This window comes from Narcine bancroftii, chromosome 8 (genome assembly GCF_036971445.1).
Source record: "Narcine bancroftii isolate sNarBan1 chromosome 8, sNarBan1.hap1, whole genome shotgun sequence".
Classification (NCBI taxonomy): domain Eukaryota; kingdom Metazoa; phylum Chordata; class Chondrichthyes; order Torpediniformes; family Narcinidae; genus Narcine; species Narcine bancroftii.
The window spans coordinates 27,951,861-27,978,307 of record NC_091476.1 but is presented as its reverse complement, the minus strand read 5'-3'; the positions used below and the strand labels follow the sequence as shown (position 1 = coordinate 27,978,307).

Sequence of the window (26,447 nt, the reverse complement as noted above, 5' to 3'; positions counted from 1 at the left end):
TACAGTTGTTCCAGTTCAAGGATGAGAGACATCTTTCGGTTTTTAGGACACCCCTGTAAAATGGGTTTTGATTACTAAACTTAATAACTAAAAATATCGCTTTTGGGAATGCACTTCAAAATCAAGAACAAAACTTACTTGCAACATGTAACTTTAATTCTGAATTTTATCTCAAACAGCACCAAAATTAATTTTCCCTGACCCTTGTCTGAGTTGAGAATCAATTGTTGCAAAGATGAGAGCATTTTCCTAGACAATCCCAGTGAAGGATGGCTGAGAAACCAGATTCCATGCTATTACAAAATGATTCCCTCAAAAGGATTAAAATATTAAATTTTACACAAAATACCATATCAAAAAAAAAATCCTCATGAGGAAAGTAGGATCAACTTATTGAAGTGACGCCCACAGTAAAGGACTAACTTTAATCTCTTATTTGAAACTCCTCCCAAATGGCTTTACGGCGCAGACACCATTTCCATATGCTGTAGTGCATTCCTATAAAACCAGATTTCATCCTGCATTTTCTGGCCAGACATATTTATTGAAAGGCAGATTCATCCTTGCACATTCCCTCTCTACAAACTTTGTTTGAGACCATGGCGTTCACTGAAGACTTAGGCAAGAAAATTGTCAAGTGGAGAGCTCAAGCTACACATCCAGGTTTTCACATAAAGAACAGAGCACGGGACAGCTAAATGCTAAACTGATAACTTACACTTAATTTTTTTTTTGTTTTTGCAATTTCTTTGTAAATGAAATTGATTAAATAAACGGTTTCCTAATGAACACAATATTATTTGAATTCCTGCATCCATAATTGGCAGTTTCTTTGGCCAACTGGAAATTAAACTGCAACTTCAAAATAACATTGCGAGGAAACAATTAAAAATGAAATAAAAATACATTTACAACATGAAATTAACAAAATAAGCAATTGCAAATATACTAAATCTTGGAATATTCAAAGGTCTTTCCTCCTTAATCGACCAAGAAAGTGTTAACTAAAGCTTCAAGTTTCAATGAACATCTGTTGTCCTGGAACTTGCAAGTAATTTTGACCCAAGTCTCCCCTGCAGCTACAGCAGGCACAGAATGGACTCAGTTGAAAGGCTTCTCCAGCCTTCCGCTCATTCCCCGTCACATATTAAATTACATTCTTCAAATTTCCTGGAAAACACACAAAAGAACAACATTTTTACATAAACTTTTAACCTCACAAGCTTGCACCACTGTTTTACTCATATAACAATTTAGGCTTAAATAATCCCCAAAAAGAAGAGCTCAAAAAATGGACAAGTACAGCTGCATTTTTATTAAGTTGAGGAGACAGTCTTGATGAATATTAAGCTGTATAACAAAAACCATGCTTATTTTGAAAATAAAAATCTGTACATCTACTGGACAGAAATCAGAATTGCTTTGGTTTCAACGGTTCATTTTCGGAGATTAATAATCTGGGGATAAAATCTATGTGCAGATACAGCTTCACATTTTCAAACTGCATTATCTTCAAGCATTCACTCAGATACAAAACCAGGAAATACTCCTATATTCCAAATAATTATTTTGCATTTATTGAAATTGGAAATACTTAATTAACCACCTTCAGCCATATTAAAATGTGCAAATGACCAACATTCATTTACTAAAATCTTGATAAATTTACACAATCCTTTTTAAATTTGTAAAGGCATTCACACTTAACAGGTAAAAATAAACAATTATCATTTTATCACCCATAAAGTTTTAAAATACCCTGCTTTGCATTACTAACAATTTAGCATCTATGCTTCTGCAGAACTGCAACCTCCTGAATTTGATTTCATCCAAGACAAGTTAGCCAAGTACATTCCTGTGTTTAGCCTGTAGCTATTTATTGCCCACCCCTAATTGCCTTTGTGAAGTTGGGAGGTAAGTTGCTTTCCTGAGTAGGTGGTGAATTTGATTCCATAATATTGTTAGGTTCCAGGATCGTGCAGTTCATGGAGAAATTTGAGGTGGCAATATTCCTGTACATTTATTCCCATAAATCATCTTGCAGGCAACACAATAGTACAGCTAGTAGAGCTGCTGCTTTACACACCCAGCAACCAAGGTTCAATCCTAACTTCTGGTGCTGCCTGACATTTATGGGTTTCCTCTGTTACCGCAAGGGTTTTCTCTCACATTCCAAACATATGCAGGCTGTAGGTAATTGGTCATGGTAAATTGACCCTAAATGAGCTGTAGAATTTGAAAAAGGGGAGAGGGTGAGTAGATAGGAATGTGGAAATAATAAATGGGTTAAGAGAGGATTAGGCAGACAGAGAATGAAAATGATAGATCGATTAATGTCCCGGTTAGAAACAGGGGAGGCAACAACTACAATTCAGAGGGTCAGAGAATGTGATGGATGGAGAGACATGATAGCCCACGCCTGAACACACAGGGTAAAAAGGAATGTTGAACATTAATGCAGACTCAGTAGGCCAAAAGACCGGTTTCTGTTTTCTCCCTTTATAACCAAGAGGTATTTTGCAATATTGTAAAGGTGGTAGAAAGAGTAATCAGCTGATATGGTGGATGGGATATCAAAGAAGAGGGCTTTTCTCTCAGATATCATTGAGATCTTTGAGAGTTGTTAGGGCTACAATCATTCTGCTGAGTGAATAATATGAAATTACGTTCCTGATTTCTATCTCACAGATGATGCAATGGCTTAAGTGAGCCAAATTATAAGGCACCGTCATTTGATATACAGTCTGTCACAGGATACCCTACCTGATCCTGTAATAGTAATATTTATGTGGGTGGTAATAATTACACTACTAGTCAGTGGCAATCCCACAGAATGCTGATTGTGGAGGCCTTGATGAATGAATGCCAAGAGGGCATGGTGAGATCTTTTTTTCAATGATCCTAATTCTATTATGTGAACAAGTTCACTGGTGAACTAGCTGGAAAAAAAATGGGTATACAATTTAACCTTGAAGGCTCTTTTAGGCAGTTTTTGTTTGAAAACCAGAAAGCTGGGATCTAGCTCTCTATTCTATAATCTACATCATTAATGCAGCAATTAGTTGAGACCTCAACAGTTTCCTGCAAATATCACATCTGGTTTTGTGATCCATCGTTTTTAACTCTGTGCTAGCTAGCTCTCTTTAATCAACTAAAACTTTTCAAGATGCTTCTTTACTCTATCCTTCGTGCAGTTTTCATTAAAAGTGAAAGCTTTCTTAAATAGACTGAGATGAGGACTTTTTCTTTGTAAAGTAAAAGACCCTGAACTGAGAGGATTCAGGAAGAGCAAAATTTGGACATCTGAACGGTGAAAGAATCGGGCAGCACATTTGGCATAGCAGTTAGCACAATGCCTTTACAGCGCTAGCGATCGGGACTGGACCTGGGTTCAAATCCCGTGCCATCTGTAGGGAGTTTGTACTTTCTCCCCGTGTTTGAATGGGTTTTCAGTTTCCTCCTACCCTTCAAAACGTAGTGGGGTGTAGGTTAATGGGGTGTAAATTGGGCGGCATGGACTCATAGGACCAAATTGGCCTGTTACAGTGCTGTATTTTAAATTTTAAAAATTAAATCTTTTGGTCCTGGGATCTGCCCTTCCTTAATGCCTTAGAATCAGAATTTATTGTCAAGAACTTGTCACGAAATTCATTGTTTTGTGGCAGCGTCATAGAGCAAACACAGGCTGGGACGGAAGGTGGGTCAGAGCTCTGAGCAAGTCACCTGCCATTGCTGGTCATAAGAAGACAGAATTGAGTAACTTCATGATCCCTTTGAAGGATCTGACATGGCTTGTCCTTTGATGTTTAAAGGAAATATTGCTGCAGAAATTTATGCCACATCCATTCAAGAAATTCATTTCTTTCTGACATAAAACTACTGAGAGTTTTTACTGCTCACCTCGGATAGTATTAAGTAACTGTTCAATACGTTGGGGATCATTCTGATCGGTCCTGCAGCTTTGAGTGATCTCCAGTACGTAATCAGGTCCATATTCTGTAAAATACTATGAAAGAAATTAGATTAGTTATGACAGTAAAAAAAAGTCTCCAGGTATGTTCAGCTTCCCTTTGATTTTATTTTTAAAACCAGAATAAATGATGTACTATAATCTAATCAAACTTAAAACCTTTAGACTTTGCACAGAATAATCGATAACTGGAACAGATTAACAAGCTTGAATGTCCAGTTCGGAAAGAATATGGAATTTAACTTGATGGCTCAGATCTCAAAGTGTAATGATCAAATTGAGTATTTTATAACTGTTGTCTGAATAGGACAATTAAATTACAATCCTTAAAGTATTCCTTGGTACTTCATAAACAAAGTACTATACCAAATATTTCAACAAAGTATTAAACATAACTACTTTTCCATCGCTGTGTCCCAAATTTTATGGTGCCCTGAAATGAAGGGACTATGTATAAAAAGTGCTGTAATTTTTACATGATCAAACTAAAATGTATACAAATAACCTTGAATAAAATCTGGAAATGTACACTTTAATCACATGTGAATTGTTTGATTAAAATTTAAAACTGGAGCACAGAGGCAAATAAAGGAAAAAAAAATGTCTTTGTCCCAAACATTATGGAGAACACTGTACCTTATTTTTTGTTGTATGATGAAAATGAATGTTTCTGTAGAAAGATTTTACTTTGCTTAGTTGCAGGTAAAAGTTAGCAAATTAACTGTCAATATTCTGAAAGGCTGAGAATTTACACAGAAATACTATTCAATTGTCAAGGCTTTCAAAATAAATTATAAATATTATAGAATTTTGCAGACTATATGTTTGACAATCATATAGGGTTTTGCAACACTGACTAACCAAGATTTTGGTGTCGAAAAGCAACCTTTCATCTAAATTAATTATTTCCGTCCATTTAGTACAGGTTCCTAACCTTTTATCCGGGATCGTCGGGACTGGACACCTGCCATTATTTAGAATCTTCTGGATTTCAGTCCCTTTAAGAAAATTCCCCACTCCTAGCTCCCAGCTGGCCGGCCGTCCGTCACCCCCCCCACCCACCCCCCGGCCATCTATTACCCCTGTCCTGTCCGGTTATCTGTCTGTCACCTCCCCTTCCCCACAAGGGCCGGTGCCAGACTATTTTTCCCCCTAGGCTGGGCTCAGCCCGGCCAATAAATAATATGAAAATGATGGTTGTAAAATTCCTCAAGAAAAGAAACCAAATATCTACCAATGGTCTGGAATGCAGCAGTCCATGAGGCACCCCCCCCCCCCCCACCACTTCCCCACATTGGTTGTCCACAGGTTTGTTATAGATTGTCTGCTGTAAGTAAAACATTTTTTAAGGAACAAAGGGATGAAGAAAGGTTGAGAACCATTGCACGTGAAGGCCTAATTGCAAAATTAATTTAAAATTTAAACAGGGCACAGTGAAACATTTTCTACTTCATTCACCGGATGCTGAAATACCAGAGTACCAAGAGTCAACAACAGGGTACTTGAAGAGATTATGATGGGAGGAAAATTCTGCTGTACACATAGCCATTGAGATCCTTTGGATAACTAAGAAAAATTATGAAAATAGCAAAATCTGAATGGTCCTTGACTATGAGTGCTACAAAAAGATAAATGCCAAGTCATTTCACATTGCCCATCCTTAATTTTAGATTCATTGACCAAAATAGCAAAACATTTATCACCAGCTTCATTATTCTGGTGCAGAAAAAATCTTAAACATCCCTCCCTCACCCATCCAGCCTGCCAACTTCCTGATTCTAATGTCTTCTTTAAAAAAAGGAGTCCATGGGGCTCATCATTAATACAAAGACCATCCAAATTGCTATCTCTGCCATTTACCCGTTTCTCTGCCATTTCCCTCAGTTTCCGAACACAATGGACCAAACCTCTAGCAGGTCCCTCAACAGTGACCATGAATTTGCATCATTCTCCAGTTTCTCCATTTCCTTTCATGCTTCCTTTGAATTTATCTTGAATACGAGACCCACCTGCTTCTCCTCATCTTTATTCCTTGGTCTCCTTGTTAATTCCTACCTTTAAAGGTTCTCTCACCTTCTTGTCTACACCAAACATGATATCATCGCCTATTTCTTCAACAATAAAATCTACTGGCTACCTTAATTTCCTCTCCAAAATCCATCCAAATTCATACCATCGTTCCCAGAATTCCATCTAATCAGGTTACTGTGGCTGCCAGTATCTTAACACCTCCGTTGAAAGTAGATCTTGACTACTTGTTATGAGACAGATGAGTTCTGTTGAATGTTTGATTGGATTCAAATCAGCTTGGACACATTTTCTAATAAAATACTTAATTTTGGGTCAGGACATGCCTTGACAATCTCATTCAGCACCCTGTCTAATCAATGTGACTTAGCTTGATGAGGAAATAAATTACATCAAGTTGTGCTTCAGATACAAAAAATTCCAAGTACTCAGAGTCAGGATGGGTTCAGATGGGTTGCAGTTAGATTTATACCAAAGCAGATCAAAGTCATTAACAAAATCTTATTTTTTGAGAGGTAACCTATCCCTCAAAGAAAAATGCTGCAGATGTTGAAGATCTGTAAATAAAAAAAGAAATTGCTGAAAATACTTGGCAGTAAATGAGTTCTGGTGAAAGGTCAACAGTCTGTTCTCTCCTAGCAGATGCTGCCTGAACAACATCTTCCAAATTACTAAATCAATATCTATTAATGTAAGCAATATGATAAATTCAAATTTTGTTCATGAGACGCATACATCTATGGCCAGCAAAAATGTAAACTTCTCCACTATCTACAATGCAAACTAAATTAATCTGCAACAATATTGCAAATACACAATATTTGTAAGGTATTATTTATATTTTCAATTCCTTTATATCCCCTCAATTATCAATGTGATTCATTAACATAGTCTTAACATCAAGCAGTAACCTTACAAACTTTTCAATGAACAGTCTAGTATACAGACAGAATATGGATCTGTGTCTGCTGTTTACACAATGAACTATTGATCTCTGCGGACAATTGGTGACAATCGATCCATTCTTTACCAAAAGGACAAAAAGTTTGTTGGTTTTCTAAGATGTGTTTTCATTTCCTTCATGAATTGTAGGACCCACCTCTGAAATCTCCTGCTAAGGAGGGAAAAGGTCAAGTCTGACAATTTTACCCTATCCTTTAGTGCCTTCTTTTTCTTTTGGATAATGCAAAATGGCTAAGAGACGCCTCAGTAATTAAGAATGTCTAAAGACTTTGCTAATCGTCAAATAGTTACCATTTATTTTGATCCAGGGCAGGGAGACATTTGGGGAAAATGGAGAAACAGTACTTATCTGTAGAGCTGTCACTTGACTACAAAGCTGTATTCAGTGTAAAAGTCTGAGGTTTGATTAGCTGGAATGACTCAGCAGTTAGAAAGGAAAAGTAGTCTGCTGCAGTCTTACCTCATGGTCAGGAATCTCTGAAGAAAGAGATTTTCCAAGGATAATGGCAGTGAGGTACGTCCAGCACCGGGCTGTGTTAGCGTGGTTATAGCCCCCTATCACCACCAGAAAAAACAAACCAATATACAAATATCTTATGAGACAAGACCAGAAGGCACTGTAACCAGATGACTTATTTCTCATTTTAATACTACTTTACTGTATTTTTGTGTTATTTAATAGATTACCTTTGAAGGCATAATTATTGGTTTAAGAAAACTATCAATTGTTTCATCTTTCTTTCTTCTCTGCTTTAACTTAGTATTTTGTGGGCTGGTACAATTCATTAAATGATGAATTAAATGCGTATGCAGCCATTCTTGTTTTTACCCCCTTAGTTATTTGTGTGATTAATAGTCCTAACATCAAGCAGCAATTGCGAATAATTCTCAACAAACACTCTAATACACAGGAAGAATATAGATCTGCTTGTGCCAGTCATTGTTTACATAATGTTACTGATTTGTTATACCTCCATGACAACTGATATCAATCCATTCTTAACCAAAAGGACAAAACATTTGATAGTTTTCAAGAAATGTTTTCATCTCTTGTATGAATTCTGGAAACCTGAAATCTTCTGCCAAGGAGAGAAAAGATCACTGACAACTTTTATAATCTTCCAATTACAACTTACCATCCTCTTAAGAGGGTTAAAGTTCATATTTCAGATTTATTGTCAGAGTACATACATGAGATCACATTCAACTGAAATTCCTTTTTCCTGTGGGCATGGCAGAATTACCCCTAATTGGTAGCAAAAATAAACTGTACACAGCGTAAGCATATAAAAGAACTATGAACAGATAACAAATGTAAACAAACTGCAATACTACTATGAGAACAAAGAAAGTCAACCAATAAAGTACACAAGTAAGAGTCCTTAAATAAGTCTCTGATGAGTTTGTTGTTGAGGAGTCTGATGGTGGAGGGATAGCAGCTATTCCTGAAACTGGTGCTGAGACTTGTGCACCTATATCTCTTTCCTGATGGCAGCAGCGAGAACAGAGAGAATGCTGGATGGTTGGGTCTTTGATGATTGCTGCTTCCCTCTGACAGCCGTGTTCCCTGTAGATAGTGGGGAGGGTTTTGCCTGTGATGTCCTGGACTGTGTCCACTACCTTTTGCAGGGCTTTACACTTGGGGGTATTGGTGTTCCCATATCAGACTATGATGCAGCTGGTCAGCACACTTTCCAACACACCTCTGTAGAAATTTGCCAGGGTTTCTGGTGTCATACCAAACCTCCGCAAACTCCTGAGGAAGTAGAGGCTTTCTTCATGATGCCATTGGTGTGTTGGTTCCAGGAAAGATCTTCTGAGATAGTGACTCCCAAGAACCTACATTTGCTCATCCTCTCCACCTCTGATCCCCCATTGATCAATGGATTGTCCACCTCTGGCTTTACTTTCTTGAAGTCAACAATCAGCTCCTTGGTTTTAGTGACATTGAGTGCACCATTCAGTCAGATGCCAGGTAATATTAAAATGGGAAGTGAAAAATGGAGATTTAGGCACACAATTGGTTTCCTGTTCACATGTTTTCTTTTTGATTCTCTTTTCTCCTTCCCATTCCCCTTCACCTGGACTTTGTTATTTAAATCTTACTTTCCCCATTTTTAACATTAAACCTGAATCAACAACTTCTTGTGCAATGGATTGAGCAAGAAAATAAATTGAGTTTGTGGTTTGAAAGCTACTGTATGGCCCTTTTGATGAGGGAGTCTCTCAAAAGTATCACAAATAAATTTGTGTTCATCTCAAATGAAGGAGGGATTTTCTGGCAGAGGCGATTTTAAGTTGATTCAGTACATACCATAAATTTTTTTGGTTGGATTTTCTTTAAAAATCACCTGCGTCTTTTGAGGCAGGTGAAACCCAGAAACCTTGGAGAAGTGCCTTGCCAACACAACACAAAAAAACTGTTTGATTCTCTACAAATGTACCCAACCTCAGAGCATTTTTTGGTGTTTTCTGGTATTTATTTCAGGTTCCACAGTATTTTGCAAATTTGTTTTAAGATGTATTTTCACAGAAAATGAAGAGAGTTTCATTCCTTCAGTCTGGTTTGTATTTAAACAGAGCCCATACCAAATGTTTGGTATCCTACTGTGACAATCATTTTACAGTCTCTCCCTTTCAAAATATTTATTTTATAGATGGACTCAATTTAGTCCTTAGATTATTCTTCTATGTACATACTTGATTATGCACAGAAGCAAAGACTGCTGGAAACAAGGAAGAAGAAAGCAGTATAGATTTTGAAAATAAAAGTAGAGTACTGATGCTAGGAATCTGAAAACAAAAAGTGCTGGGAAAACTCAGCAGGGTCAGGCAGCATTTGTGGTAAGAGAACTAGGTCAGCATTTCAGAGATATGATCCTTGGACAGAACTGAGAAAGAAATACTAACTACAAGTTAGTTTTTAGTAGGAAGAAAAAAGGGGTAGGATGGCTTATTGGGTGTAATTACAGCATAAAAAGCTTCATGGTCTGTGTAATCTATTGTTAATATGAGGTTGTGCATCTTGCCCAGCAGGACAGACTTATGAGAGCTGGATAAGGAAAACCGAGCCACTGTGATATAAAACAGAAAATGATAAAGCTGGAAAATCTCAGCTTAACAGGTCACAGCTTTGGAATCAGAAAAAGTTAATGCTTCAGATGAGAGACTCCTCATCAGATTTGAGAAAGATAAATAAATTAGGATTTAAAATGGGGTGGGGAGGGGCAATAGGTGAAACAAAGGAAATTTCTTTAATGGAGTGAAATCATGAGGTAGGTGAAATCAGATTATGCTCAAATAGTTACAGGACGTAATGTGTTGGCAAAGTGATTCTAGCATATTGTCCAATGGTCCAGTTTATATGCAGACTTCACTATAATTTAATTTTACAATTTTTTTTTGGCTTAAAAACATTCCCAAGTGTAAAGATATGCAATTTTATTTTGAAAATTTTCTTTCCCTACAATATTACTGTCCAATACACTAATTTTGTTTATCTATTTCCAATTACTTCTATAATTATTAGCAAATATCCTTCATCAATAGGCCGATGAACTCACCTCCTCCTAAGATCAGAGTTGGCAACTCCCAATTCAGTATGTAACGCAGGCACTTTCCCACTCCGACTGGTGTCATATTAAAGGAGCACATGGGGTCTCCAGCAATAGTGTCTGCTCCTAGCTGGCAGACAACTGCTTCAGGGTTAAACGAAGCGTAAACCTCTTTCAGCACACTTGAGAGAAAATAGATATTAGGGGTCAATAGATGTTTCTTTCATTTTATGTCACCAAATCACTGTTTTCCTCCCCATATTCATAAAGTAGGAGATGTATACCTCATTTGCGAATCCACATACAGAACAGTAAAACCCCTATTATCTGATATTCAAGCAACTGGAAGCTTCATGTAAAAGGCAAAAAAAATCACAGAAAATAAATAGGTACAAAATATGGAAGTTCAAAATTGGCACATATAACCATATAACCATTTACGGAGCGGAAACAGGCCATGTTGGCCTTTCGAGTCCGCACCGGTTCACTGATTTTGTGCGCCCTCTTCAGGCATTGGTCCCGGTAGATCGTCATTCATTAACGATCTTGCCATTAGTTTGCCAAAAACGCAACACTCAATTATAAGCATCTGGAAAATTCACTTATCTGACATCTGCCAACTCCCATAGGTGCCTGTGCCAAGGGTTTTACTGTATATGGTCCATCTATCAACAAAATTATACCTACTAATTAATTACTTGTCCTTATTAATAACATTTAAACAGAGAGATGGCTGGACAAGCGATATATTGTAACTGCAACTTGTGGGAACTAGTAAATCAAATAGCGATTCACATCTGCAGCAAGGCTAGCAGCTCCAGGAACTTCATCTCAGAGCTCAGGAACAGGGCAGCTACCCACAGTTCCAGAAGGCAGCTACACTCCACGATTAAATAAATTGAATTTTAGATTTCACATTTATTGTCAGAGTACATACATGACATTGCATACAACCCTGAGATTCCCTTTCCTGTGGGAGAGGCAGAATTACCATTGATTGGTAGTACAAACAATAATGTACACATGTAAGCAAATAAAGAAATGTAAATAATTGACTGTGCAATATAGAGAGGTAAGTAAAACAAATAATACAGTGCAAAAGTAAGAGTCCAAAAAGAGACCCTAATTGAATTCATTGTTGAGGAGTCTGATGGTGGAGGGGTAGCAGCTATTCCTGAACCTGGTGGTGTGAGTCTTGTGACATTTATACCTCTTTCCTGATGGCAGCAGTGAGAACATAGTGTGTGCCGGGTGGTGTGGATCCTTGATGATTCAAACTTTTGAAAATATTATACATATATTAGTGTGCTACGGTTGTCAGAATCCATTCTGTGATTATCATGTTAATCCACTCAGTATTTCTGAATAATTGTCAAAGATGCATTGATTGTAACAGTTGTCTTTGGAAGAATGATTAAATATCCAAATTTTTTTTTAAATGTCACACACCTGAAAATCTAAATTGGTGCAGAAAGAAAATGAATAAGATCAAACAAAATGTTGGCATGTATTCCTTAATGTAATAAAATGAATGTTTCCATTTAATACTTCACTAAAGAGAATAAACCTACCCTCTCTAGGCTGGCATCTGGAATGAGTTACAATGGTGTCTCTCATCACCAATGTAAAATACAGCTATTCAGTATTCAAGGAATAATTGTTTACAGGTTCCACAATTTTTTATTTCATTGTAGATATTGCTTGTAAAAAAAAATCAAAAATATCTTATAAATCCACAATTAAAACAGTATTATATAAGCAACATACATTTTCATGAAATCAATTGCTAGAATTAATTCTTATCAGGATTCACAATGGTCAACACTTTTGAAGGATTAATGCTCAGTACAGTGAACCCCATTTTAATGTGAATCCGGAGATAATGTGATGAGTCATTGGACTTGCTGCCAGGAGCAAGTACAAGTACTTGGGGCTGCTGTGAGCTATGGGGACGGTCAGTTTACTAAAAATTAATTTGTGTTTTAATTTTAACTGGAAATACAACAATTTATTGAAACTCCAATTTAGCGCAACCCTGTTTATTTTTTTTGTGATGTGATATTTTGGACCCAAACTATCCCATTAAAATGGGGTTCTGCTGTATTTTTCATCCACAGTAGATTCAGGCGGATTGTATCTCATCAGTAGGAAATCCTATTAGCACAACATTTTTTTAAACAAATGCTTTAATTGTGAAAATATTTGAATGGCAATATGATAAGTGGTTAGGAGGAATTATCAGTGCTGATAGCGACAATGCATATCAGTAAATTACCTGCAGAAATTAGTAATTAACATATAGGATTCATAGGAGTTAAAGGGTTTCAGGCCTGGACCCTTTGTCAGGTTTTGGGCCCAGGTGACCTGCTGAATTTCCCAGAATGTTTTGCAATTTCTGAAGCCAACTGTAATAGCATCAGTACATATTCAATCACCATCACAAATTTCTGGTTAAGAAGTGTTAGTATATTAAAATAAATAGGGATCCAGTCATTGGTATAGTAAATATCACTGGGATGAGACTCCTTGTTGATTTATAGAAGAGAATATGATTAACAGTAGACAAGCAGATCATCGCTTACATTAACTCATCTTTACCATCCACTCTGACCTTCTCCTCTTGGAGACAGAACAATTTGTCCTCAGTGGAGGCCTCCCCTTCATCCTCCTTTGCCCACACCATGATGCCAAACTCTAGTTCCGTTGGCTCCATCTCCAGGCCTACTTGTACAACCAGGATTCTTCACCCCCCACTACAGACCGCTTCTTCTGCCTTAAACTGTCTTGCTCCTCCTGAACTCCTTATTCCGGCCTGCCTGCTCTGGACCTTTACATTTCCAACTGCCGCCGTGACATCAAGCATATCGACTTCCCCACTCCCCTCACTCTTACCCCCTCAGAAAGCCACGACCGATACTCTCTCCAGACCGATCCCAACCTCACTATCCATCTGGCTGTCAAGGATGGCGCTGTTGTGGTTTGGCGCACTAAATCTTTATATGGACAATAACTCTCAGGCACCTCCTCTGATTTAGCACTTCAACAGGACCCTACCAAAATTCATCAAACCACCTTTTCATGCACTATCTCTGAACTCATCATTTCCATGGCCACCTTATTGTTTCCCAGACCCACACTATCTCCTACCCAAGATCAACAAATCCAATTGTTCTGGCAGACCCATTGTTTCCATGTGTTTATGCCCAACTGCACTGGTAACAGGTTACCTTGACTCTGTTTTGTCCCCCTTAGTTCAATCTCTCCCCACCACCATCTCGAACAATTTCCGATTCCCTTAACTCAACCACCTCATCGTCACCATGGACATCCATTCCCCATACTAAAGGCCTCAAAGCCCTTCATTTGTTTCAAGAGAACTAACCCAACCAGTCCCCCTTCACCACCACCTTCCTCCAGCTGGCAGAACTTGTTCTCACCCTCAATAACTTCTCCTTTCACTCATCCCACTTTCTCTAAGTCAAAGTGATAGCCATAAGACTCGCATAGTCCCCAGTTATGCCTGCCTTTTTGTTGGTTATGTGGAGGAATCCATTCTATAAGCCTACACAGGCAAGGCTCCTCAACTATTCCTCTGGTTCACTCATAACTACTTTGATGCTGCCTCACAGACCCATGACGAGCTCCTCCACTTTTTCCATCCCAACCTCACGGTCCATCTCTGGCAATACTCAACTCTTTCTCGATATCTCTGTCTCCATCTGGGGAGACAAACTCTCGAAAGACTTCTACAAATCCACCAAATTCCAGTTATCTTGACTGCACATTTTCACACCCTGTCCCCTGCAGGGATTCCATTCTTTTCTCGCAATTCGTCCGTCTCATCATCTCTCATGTTCTAGGGGCTTGTACAGAGTCAGTGAGATGGCATCTGCTGTAAATCTGTTGCTGTGGTAGGCAAATTGGAACGGATGCATGTCGTTGCTCAGACAGGAGCCAATATGCTTCAACACCATCCTCTTAAAATACTTCATCGCTGTGGATATCAGTGCCTCTGGTAAGAAGTTATTTAGGCAGGTTATCTTGGGCATTGGTATGATTGAGGCCTGTTTGAAACAGGAGGGTACCATGCCCTGCCGGAGTGAGGTATCTGTGAATTGCAATTAATCAGCATTGGTTTCAGTACTCGGCTGGATTCTTTGGACCGGATTCTTTTCTTGGATTCGCCCTCCTGAAGGCAGCCTGCACATCATCCTTGGAGACTGACAGAAGAGATCCATAGGGAACATGGGGGTACACAGTGGCTCTTCCTTGTTCTGGTGGGCATATTGGAATTAGAAGGAATCAAGATCATCTGGGAGTGAAACACTGCTGTCTCCTACTGCATGGACTTGTCCCATCACTCCATCCTGTCCCTCCTGGAGAACGAGGACTTATACACCAGGCTTCTGTTTATGATCTTCAGCTTGGTGTTTAGTACGATCATTCCCCAGAGGCTGATGGAAAAGTTACCCTTGCTGGGACTCCACACCCAGCAAGGATCCTAACTGGATCCTGTACTTCTGAATGGAAAGACAACTGATTGTCCAGGTAAGTAGCAGAATGTCAATTACCGTCACGCTGAGCTATGTGCTCAGCCCGCCCTGTTCACATTACTGACCCATGACTGCATCGCCAGATCCAGCTCCAACAGTGTCATCATTTGCAGATGACACAACAGTAGTTGGCTACATCAGCATCGACAATGGTGCATCCTGAGTCTCAATTTGGACAAGACGAAGGAGATGATCATGGATTTCAGGAAGACCAGGAACGGCCACCCTCTATTACACATCAACAACTCTGTGGTAGAGAGTGGAGAGCACCAAGTTTCTTGGAGTTTACTTAAGTAGTGATCTATCATAGACACTCAACATCTCCTCACTTGTCAGGAAGGAGCAACAGTGATTGCATGTCCTCAGAAGACTGAACCGGGCAAGGATATCAGCCATCATTATGTCAACCTTCTACAGGATCTCTATTGAGAGCATCCTGGCTGGCTGCATCACAGTGTGGACTTTAACCATTTACATTTTTATGAATTATTACATGACAATGAAAGGAACCTTGAAGTGTACAAGACATTGGAAAGGCCTCATTTGGAGTACTGTAAAAATACAAAATGCAGGAGAAGCTCAGCAGGTCAAACAGTGTCCTTTATGTAGCAAACGTAAAGATACAGGACCGACGTTTTGGGCTTGAGCCCTTCGAAAATGCCGGTAGGCATCCAAATTAAAGAGTGGGTGGGGGTGGGGGGGGGGGAGTCCAAACAAAAGAGTTGGGAGGGAGATAGGCTTGACTTGACTATAAACTTGACTTGTGTAAAAGCACAGAAATGCTGGAGGAATTCAGCAATGTCCATAGCAAGTAAAGATATATCACCGACATTTTTCAATGTACAAGCCAAAAGGCTGGGGGGTGAAAGAATAGGCACAGATGAACAGACAAAAAGTGTTAACTGGATATGGATGGGACACAGGAGAGTGGAAAGGTGAGAAATAACTCGTAGAGGATGGTTTGTTTGGGTCTCTGTAGAAGCATAGCTATGGGAAAGGAGACAAAGAGAAAAGGGAAGAGTGAGAGAGAGACAGAGTTGGGAGACAAAGGGAAAGATGGGGGTTGGGGATTGATACGGAAACTGGAGAAGCTGATGTTAATGCCATCCAGTTGGAGGTTGCAGAGACAGAATATGAGGTGTTGTTCCTCCAATTTGTGGTGGATCTCAGTCTGGCAATTCACGAGACCATGGATAGATATGTCAGCCATGGAATTGGGCGGGAATTGAAATGGATGGTCACTGTCATGCTGTATCCTAAGTCCCAACCATATCCAATAGTTAATTCTCACTTTTCCTCTCTCCTCTGCTGTTCTGTACTCCTCCTCCTGCCCATTTTTCCCTCTCCAGCCTTTTAATTCAGGCACCTGCCTGCTTTTTACTCATACCTTGAAGAAAAGCTCAGGCCCGAAATATCAGTTATATATTTATCTCCTATGGGCGCTGCAAGATCTGCTGAGTTCCTCCAACATTTCTGTGTTTTTACTGCAATCACAGCATCTGCAGAGTTTCATGTTTCACTCCTGAAGGCAGAAAGAGCACAGTCAAGTGATCAAATCATCAAAATGCAGTCGCTGGAAAGAACGATTGGCCTTGCTATCTTGGTATAACAGTGATCAAGTGTGTTGGAACCTTTGGTCCACCAGGTTAGGTATTGGTGGTAAATGGGCAGTGTTTTCTTGAGACAGGCCTAGTTAAAGTGCGTCAGGGTCAAAGGTCTCATGCACTGCCACACCCGCAAATTGGAGGAACAACACCTTGTATTCCATTTAGGAACCCTCCAACAAGATGGTATTTACTTTGACTTCTCCAGTTTTGATTGGACATGCCCCCCCCCCCCCACATCCTTCCCCTATCCCTTTCCTGCCATCAGTAAAGAGCTATCAGTGCCACTTACTTGTGCACTTTATTGATTTTTCTCTTTGTTCTCTCTGTATTGCAGTTTGTTTACATTCATTGTTTGCTTACAGTTCTTTGTTTACATATTTTACACTGTGTAGTTTATTTTTTTACATCACTAATTAGTGGTAATTCTGCCACACCAGCAGGAAAAAAGAATCTCAGGGTTGTATGTGATGTCATGTATGTGATGTCAACAATAAATCTAAATAATTAAATTTTCAGGTTCTGGCACCTTTTTCAGAATTGTGAAATTAAAATTTAATTTTGCCCCAGCTTTTATACATTGGATAAAACTTTTATACACATCTCCAAAGGCTTCAATTCGTACCAATTCCCAGAAATCCAAGCTTTTTAAACTACGTTGAGGCACAAGACAAGGCTGTCCTCTGAGCCTATTGCCTTTTCTCTTAGTAATGGGAAAATCCTGATTTTACTGGTTTATTTAGGAACCACTGAACGTAGGTTATCTCTTTATGCAGATGACCTTTTATTGTTCATTTCTAACCCAGTTATCCGTACCGAATATACTGGCATTACTTTCTCGTTTTAACAGATTTGCTGGTTATAAGATCGATCTTCATAAGACCAAATTACTGCCACTGAAGGATGCACCAGAAGTTTGTTCTAAATATCCCTTCAAAATAGTGAATGGTTAAAATTAATATTCTACCAATATTTTTATACTTCTTTTAATCACTGCTGATATTTATTCCCAAGTCCTTTTTTTGATAATTTCTAATCAATTATTATGTCATAGATATGGCAAAACAAGAAACACTAGATTGAATAAAAGGTATCTTCAGGACACTAGAAAAAATGGGGGATTTTACTACTATGCTATAAACATAAAAAATGTTACTTTTGTTGCATTGTGAAAAGACAGATGAATATCCTAATAGGATCGAGATGGAGTTAAGTCCTTCAGAAGTACCTCCCTATGGCGGTATTGGGTTCATCTTTACCTATCTCCATTCAAAAATGGACAAAGAACTTAATAATGACACATAGTTTGAAGATCTGGAATCAATTCAGAAAACTTTAGACTTACAGAACTTAGTTACAAGTCCTATAATATCTAATTATTTATTTCAACCAGCTATTTTAAATGCCAGTTTTCAAGAATGGAATTTTTTTTTGGTATTAATAGTTTTAAAGATTTTTTTTATGAAACAACATTTTATATCTTTTCAACAATTGGGGACGATATTTAACAAATCAAATAGTATTTCAGATACTATCAAATTCAACATTTTGTTTGCTCTAAGCTTTCATCATTTCCTACTCTTCCTGATTCAAATTTTACAATTTATTCATAAAGGCATGATATCTACTTTATATTATAAACTACTGAATATGAAAGCAATTTCTTTAAGTAGAATTAAAACTGATTGGGAGAATGATCCGAATATCTCTTTTCAGAAGAAGAATGGGCATCAATTTTGGGCCTGATTTACGATTCATCATTGTGCGCGATGCATAGTCTTACTCAATTCAAAGTGCTACATCGTGTACTCTTCTCCAAAGTCAAACTTGCTCGAATATATTCTGATATTAGTTCACTTTGTGACAAATGTAAAATATTCAATGCCTCTTTGCAAAAATATTGGACTGACATTTTTAAGAACTTTTTCAATCCAAATTAGGATCACATTAGATCCATGTTCGGTAATTGCGCTATTTGGTTTCTCTAAAGATATAAATATTATTTTATCTTCTAATCAAAGACACGTTAGAGCATTCTCCACTTTATTAGCAAGAAGAGCAATTCTGTTAAAAAGGAAAGATGACTTCCCACTTACACATAAATCAAAGGCTATTAGATATTATGTCCTTTTTAGATCTGGAGAAAATTAGGGGTAATGTCACGAAAATCAAGATTTAATTTGATAAGACAGGGGGTATAGCTCACTTCCATAATTTGACTAATTAGGTGCAAGGATGAATGTCACTGGGTGTCTTATTTGGATCCCCTGAGGCCGATTGTTCAGATTTAATACTACATACAATATGAATTTTAACCTCGAATGCTGTGGATTTGAATTTTTCTTACTTATCTCTCATAACATTGTATGTATTACCATTTATTGGATTTAGAATTAAGTAGTATTGCTACTGCACAATGTGTTATTATTTGTAACTCTGCAAAGGTTTCATTGCAATTGACTTACTTTTTTATTTATTTTTCTGATAAAACTCAATAATTTTAAAAGAAAGACACTTATGATCTCTCATTGAGACAAAACGTTCAGTAATATTTTTAATTTAACTATGTAGCAATGTTGGTGTTAAGAACAGTAGTAGGGCTGGAGATAAGATTGAATAAACAGCCATACATTGTTGAAAACCACATTGTTTCTCTGTGCAAACGGGGGAAAAAAAAAATCGCTGGAGAACTCAGCAGGTTAGACAGCATCTATGGGTTTAATTATTGTTGCAGTCTGGAGCTTTTATTAAAACTGGTGCAACGTATACAAAGCGGGGAAGCATCCTGGCTCTTTTATTTCACCTTTCCTACAAACAGCTGTTGGTGTTTGATGTTTCAAGATAGCTATTCAGCAGACACTAAATAACTCAGCTCCTTTATTACCAATGATTTTCATCCCTTATCACCAGTCTCAAAGAAAGAGGCATATTGACAAAAAAAAAACTGAAAGTATCTTTGTTGGAGTGAACTCTATAGTAAAGGATCAAGATTTCCAAGAAACGTTATTAATTTCATGGTTTGCAGAATGGTTTGAGTTTTCTGTCACAAAGAAGGTTTTCATTAAGGGAAAAAAAATCTTATTGAATCTACAGTTTTGTGACATTTCTATTCACCAACTGTTGATGAAATTTGTTGAAAGAACAATCAACAGAAATGCATTGCAGATTACCTTTGAAGAAGATATTAAATATAAATTAAAAAAATTATTCAGACAGCATGTTAACAGGCCCATAAGCCTGTGCCACCCAATTGACACAACCCCGATATGTTTTAAAGGGCGGGAGGAAACCGAAGCATCCAGGGAAAAGCCACACAGACACGGGAGAACAAACAAACTTCGAAAAGAGCAAGATCTGAACCCCAGTCTAAAATGCTGATCACTGTCACAACACTGCAGTAACCATGCCACCCTAAATGTGTTATTTCATTTTTATTGCAAACAATTTTTGCTTGTCTCCACTTCTAAATTGAGAGTGTTACTGAAATTAATAAGAAAAGCCTTCCATATTCTGATCTGCATCCATCTTTGACGTTAAATTTCTGACCCTCGTGTTCAAACACTTTCTCCAGATCTATAAACATCAATTCTCAAAATACACTGAGCAACAAATGTGATATCTTTAGAAGCAGTTCCATGGGGTTGCAGCTTGCAGTTCTGTGGGATCTAATGAAGACATTTTTTGGGGATTTACACATCCTTCCAGTGAATGGATCATGATAACTTGAAGCTCAGCTTGCACAAGCGACATCTGTGTGTTGGTGACTAAAATGGGAGTGAATTTTCCAGTCATAAAGTCATAGAGCTTGGAAACAAGCTCTTTGGCCAACCGATTCCATGCCAACATCAAGCATGTATTTTCACTAATTCTGTAGCATCCTAATTTAATCTTCCCGCATTTCCATCAACTCCCTTTCATTCTACCAATCATTTACATACATTGGAAGCAATTTAAATTATCGGCCCACACACCTTTGGAATGTGTAAGAAACCTGAGCACTTGAGAAAATCCACATGGTCACAGGGGGAAATGTGTAAATTCCACAAAGGTCATGACTGAACTCTTGTCACTAGGGTTGCACTATTGTGCCATCCTGAGGTGAAGGTGATTGATGCTAAGCAGGTGGGTCATAATGGCAAGGAAGAAAGAGAGCAACAACATAGTCTTAAATGATGTAAAATGGGATTAGGCTGGTGTTGTATTCACTGGTTAGAATGTAGCAGATGTAGCAAGGATGTAGAATATCTGCAGAATTGGAACAACTTCTCTCAATTTGAAAATTGGAGGGACATTGATGAGCATGTGAGAAATGGAGGAAATAGGATTGCAGAGATTTTATGGAGAGCTGGCAAGGACTCAACAAGCTACTTCTAAGTTGTAAACAAATACAAAGTAAAAGTTAAAAGTAGTGAACTTCCAACAACTAGTAACTCTGCAGATAAAAACAAAAGGGACCAATGACCAACATGTCCTTTAGATCTGATGATTTGTATCTTCCAAATCTAGAAGAGTTTGCTGCAGAGAAGTAATAGCATTGGTTTTATCTTCCAAACTTTCCCAAATTTTGAAAAGTACCAGCAGCAGAAAGAGACCAAATATTAGATGGCCATTGTAAAAAGAAAATAGAAATAAAGCTACCTCCTCATCAGTTGTCAGGAAAATGCTGGTCGACATTATAAAGACAGAGAACTTAGAAAAACTGCCAGAGCTCTACTCAAGCCAGACAGTCCAGGCTCCCAATGTCTTTGTGAAAATGATGGAAACTGCTTTGCTGAAGTACCTCACAAGTAGGTGTTAATTGACAATGCTGTGGAGTAATGATTATTGTTTTGGAAAACAACAGATGAACGGACTCAGAAGATTGGGTCTGGTACCGCAGTCTGTCTGAATGCAGTTTGCTGTTCTAAGAGGGTCATGTGGTTTTCTCTGTGTGTGAGAGAGAGAGAGAGATTCATTTCTACATTTCAACAGCAGCAGCTGGGACTGGAACATGAGAAGCTGGCAAGCTTGTGGAAAAAAAAACAATTTTGAAGATGGGTTGTGAGTTCTTAGTTCAGCCTGATCAAAGCCCTTGTGGTCCATACAACAGGAGATGGCTAGCTGTATAATGTTTTACCTGAGATAAGGGAAGCAGAAAAGGAACTCTGTGGTGATCTGAAAGAGATTATCATCTGGAAAACCCTGATGGGGCAAGTTTCTTCAGCAAGACACTGAAAAGGCTGATTGGAAGGAATCAGTTTGTGTCCAACGAGCAACAAATCTCTCTGAAAACCGACAAGAACCTTCCTGTGCGGTACCCATTTACCTTTCAAGAACCAAAGCCTGGCGAAGATTCATAAATGTTAAATTCTGTGCACAGTATAAGAATTGCTTGCAACCAGTGAACTTGGAGTAGTGAGGTTAGATTGAACTGTGAATCAAAGAACTTTTCTGAACTTTACACACATATTACATACACGTGAGCTTAGAATTAGAAGGGGTAGTAATAAGTTATAGTTTGATCCTGTTTTCATGTTTAAAGATAACTAAAAGCAACTTTTGTCTTGGTGAATTTCTCTTGCAGCTGGGTTTTGAGGTCCTCTGGGCCTGTCACACTGTGTTCTATGAGCTTGCCAGTTCCTGCCACTTTAATTCTCCATTTCATTCTTATTCTGATTTATTAGTCTATGGACTTCTGCTTTCCTATAACAAGGCCCAATGCAAGCTTGAGGAAAAACTTCTCATTTTCTGTCTGAATATTTTGCAGCCTTCTGGACTCAATATTTAATGCTTGCACATCAAATAACTCACCCTCTCTGGCCATTTCTTCTACTGGCTCAGTTGGTCTATCTCCATTAGTACACTCCGATTTTCTAGGTATGTTCCATAGCCTTTCTGTTCGCAAGACATGATACTTTCATGATTGCACTGTCATCTTCTGTCCAGTTAACCTATTTGACCATCGGACCTCAACAACTTATTGGCTTCACCCCATCAACTATGTTCGCTTTCTATGGGTTGTCTTTACAGCATCTGCAGCTTTTCTGATTTTTCCAAGGCAAATAGACTGTTTTTAGTTAAATGTCAAACGGAATGATCTCTTAGAGATTACATGACTGTCAGCACCACTTCATCACAAATGCAAAACTCCAAAAAGGGCATATATTGTTATGAATCTCTGCTTCTTGAGTAAAGCCCTGGTATCCAGAATTCAAGCAATCAGCAAAATAAAGGAAAATAAATTTAAAAATTAAAATAAATAAGAATAAAATAATCGATAAAAAAATATGCGTTTAAAATTGTGGAAGTAAATGTTCTCTGAAGTAACACATAAACCTTTGGTGAAGATGGGAGGAAATATTCAGCCAATGGAGTGCCTTGGACGAGCTTTGATCATAGCAGCTGTTTGAATAAAATAGTGTCGCCCAGGATGAAGAGCTGGTTGATGCCGCTCACTGTTGAGGTGACTCTCTTTAAGTGTCTCCTTATCCCTGCTTACTTTAACCTGAAAACTTGTGGGGGGGAGGGGTTAATTATTTATAATGTTATTGTTCATCATTTGGGCTGCTCCATGGAGGGGGAGAAACCTGCAGATGCAGCAACAGTTAAACGCTTTCAAAAAATGTGACTTAAAATGCTTTATATATTCAAACAAAAGAAGCTTGTTCAGTGTAAGAACTGTAGAGTATTTTTGTCTTTTAAACTGTTTATTCTTAATGCAGGTGTATTATTGTAAGAACAAGTCTCAAACAACCATAAAATTTACTTATTTGGCATCTACCAATCCTCATAGATGGTGGATAGCAGGAAATTTACTGTATATCCTCTGCTTTCTCAAAGCAGGTATCAGGAATTCATGATGTATGGAGTCAAAAACATTAAAAGCATTAAATACTGTGGTTAAATTTAGGGAAACTATAATCTAAAAATAAAATTTCTCAAGAAACTACTTTTGATTTGATCAAAACCTAACCCTGGCCTAACCCAAATGAATTCTACAACAGTTCCTACCTTTCACATATATGGTAGTATCGATTATCTTGAATGCCATCTTGCAATGGGACGTTCACAGTATAATATCTTCCCTTCCCCATTCCAATATCTGTCACATCTCCTGTCCCTTGAGACATAACCGTAAGAAATCATTAAAAAATCAGAAAAATTAAAATATCGCAATCAAGTGAAAGGCCTGAGAGAAAGGCAGACCTACCTGGGAAAAATCCAGGGGAATACTTGTGAAAAGACACAGTCATTACTTTTGATGTAAAACTGAATGCATCTTCTACTCCTGGAGATGTTCAGAAAGAGAGATCAGCAACACACTTTTGGACAATTTAGATGCTGGATATTATGTAGATTCAAAGAAACATTTCATACATTATTGATTTGTTTTCCAATTTTTGCACTCTAAGTGACAAGGTCCACAAAATTATAACACTACTGAAAAGTGCAAATGGAGACAAGAACTTCTTCCAAAGAAATGTTAATCATCCTGGTTTTACCCTCTCAGACACACACCCTCACAGTAGGGTTTAATATTTGATGTAAATAGAATGTTAAACAATACTAACAGAGTACAGTACATAATATGTGTATGTGGACATGTTAAATACTATCTAATGACAGTAATGAATGGCAGAAATCAGGACTGAATTGCTTTGCTCCTCCAAAAGCTTGCTATAAAATTACCTGAATTCACCAGTGAAAAGAAAGTTAATTTTTATTAGCTTTATGGTTCCCAAGCTATCTTTCTAGCACTGAAAAATACTTTTGTCTTATTGGTTCAGACTTCAGTTATTGTTGGAATGTTAAAAGAATAAAAAATGGGAACAAGTAATAAACCAAGGGGGTCCAGATATTAAATCACAAAACCAAAATTAAACAGTTTACAACCATCAGTTCATGTGTAAATAATAACCTTAAAATTACTCCCTGATTTAGCCTGGCTACCCAACCCAGGATAAGATCAGGTTATACATCAAAAAAATGATGGTCTTTAAGCAAGGACTGCTCTCCATGAATAAGTGTACTGAGATTCAGCATAATGTGATATGATGCAGCTAATTACCTCTAAATAGTCGGGAGAGTGCAGGACACACAGAAAGCTAGTCCTATTTTTCTCAATATACAGCGTTACAACCAAACCTTCCTTACCTAAACCTTGCCCAAATTAGTTTAGGTTTCAAACTGTTATGAATCATCAGGCCCATTGCAGGTTTGGAATGGTTGCAGCCTTGAATTAAATTTTATACCGAGTAAACCATGACTCAATGAAACCTTTTAAAACATAGGTTACCTTCATATGTTGAATAACAATATCTATTCAAATAGTTTTAGCATTGCTTCCTATCATTGCTTTGATAATTGACTATGTGCTGATTGATATGAATACATGATGTTCCCATGAAGTTTTCTGTTATAACATTAAAATAACAGGATTATGATGGTCTTCTCTTCAGTGAAGTTGAGTACCCATTTTACAATACAAATCTAGTCTTGATATTCCCATGTTTCCAGTATATTCCATTGGAATTGTAGAATTGATTAAAGCTGTGCAGTTTGAAATACAAAATAAACAGTATTTATATAGCATCATCACCTCCTCTGGTTAGTCAAAATACTGTAATAACAATGAAGTATATTTGAATATTATTATTACAAAGGAGGAACCACATACCAATTTACACGTAGCAAGCTGTTGCAAATGACAATGTGTTGACAACCTGTTTCATTGATGTCTAATTAAGTTTAATATCACCCAGAAATCCGGGAACAACTCTCCCACTCTTCTTCAAAACAATCATCCACCTCACCATGAAGATGGGCCTCACTTTAACACTACCTCTGAAAGAGGATTCCATCAACTAAATTCAAGGGGATCTGAACTAACTTCTCTGGATGGTTCAATCAGGCCTTTGGATTACAATTTCAGTAATTTAACCGCATAAATTCTTGATGTATTAGGTACAACCTAAAATAAGGGATATCGTATCTTGAATGCCAAATTACAGTAAATCCTAACAACTCCAGAGCATAGAAAGGCAGGTCACGTTGCAAACATAGTGTACATTCCATAGCATCTCAGCTCCAGTGGGACAATTCTGATGAATGGAATAATGTTTCCAAGATCTATTTCATATCCTTCCATCGATTGATATAGAACTATAAGCACTTTTTTAAAAATGCATAAACATATGAGACTCTCAATAAAGGATCCTGACTCGAAATGCTGTCTGATTGTTTCTACTCATGACTGCTGCCTGATCTGTTAAGTTCCTCCAACTTCTCATTGTTCACACAAGGTGAGTAGTTTAGTGTAGAATGAACACAAAGTAGCAGCTTCCAGGAATCCTGTACCCACAGAAAGATCTTTTTGTGATTAATGTCAGCAAAGCATTGATGGGACAGAAGTCTTTCCTCTTACATTCTAGTACAGTAAGAATCTAGTCACCAACATATTAAACCCTTCTAAAAGGAAGCCTTTCACAAAGTCTTTCATGAAAAATAGCCATACGGAAAGTTTATTTCTGATTAATTTGTTTCTCTCCAAAGCCTATATTAAGAAATCAAACTTGACTGACAAGAGCTATGTGCACATGTAAGATCTTTTATACATTACAGATAAAGTTAATGGCTGTAAAATATATTTGTTTGTATTGTAGTTAGTCATGAGAATAAATGTGTAATTTCCTAGTTTGTTCTGATATCTAATTCACTTCAATTTCTTGTGAAAAGGCACAAACCTCTAATTGACTTCAGGTGCAACAATTAAACTCATGACCCTGGAGAACACCCT

General features: G+C 37.8%; 1 protein-coding gene across 4 annotated transcripts in view; it reads right to left on the bottom strand.

Moving 5' to 3' along the window:
- hdac8 (histone deacetylase 8) overlaps nucleotides 1–26,447 on the bottom strand; it is a 54,178-nt gene that overhangs the window by 2,207 nt on the left and 25,524 nt on the right. For 2 of the 4 annotated variants that reach the window (XM_069893381.1, XM_069893380.1), the window contains exons 6-10: nucleotides 23,862–23,939; nucleotides 23,663–23,771; nucleotides 10,525–10,697; nucleotides 7,422–7,516; nucleotides 3,901–4,006 (exon numbers count right to left, since the gene is read on the bottom strand). In XM_069893381.1, coding sequence (XP_069749482.1) covers nucleotides 3,901–4,006; nucleotides 7,422–7,516; nucleotides 10,525–10,697; nucleotides 23,663–23,771; nucleotides 23,862–23,939 — 561 coding nt within the window. Of the gene's footprint in view, nucleotides 1–134; nucleotides 1,171–3,900; nucleotides 4,007–7,421; nucleotides 7,517–10,524; nucleotides 10,698–23,662; nucleotides 23,772–23,861; nucleotides 23,940–26,447 lie in introns of those variants that run through there. The other 2 variants (XM_069893382.1, XM_069893383.1) reach the window with 2 other exon arrangements.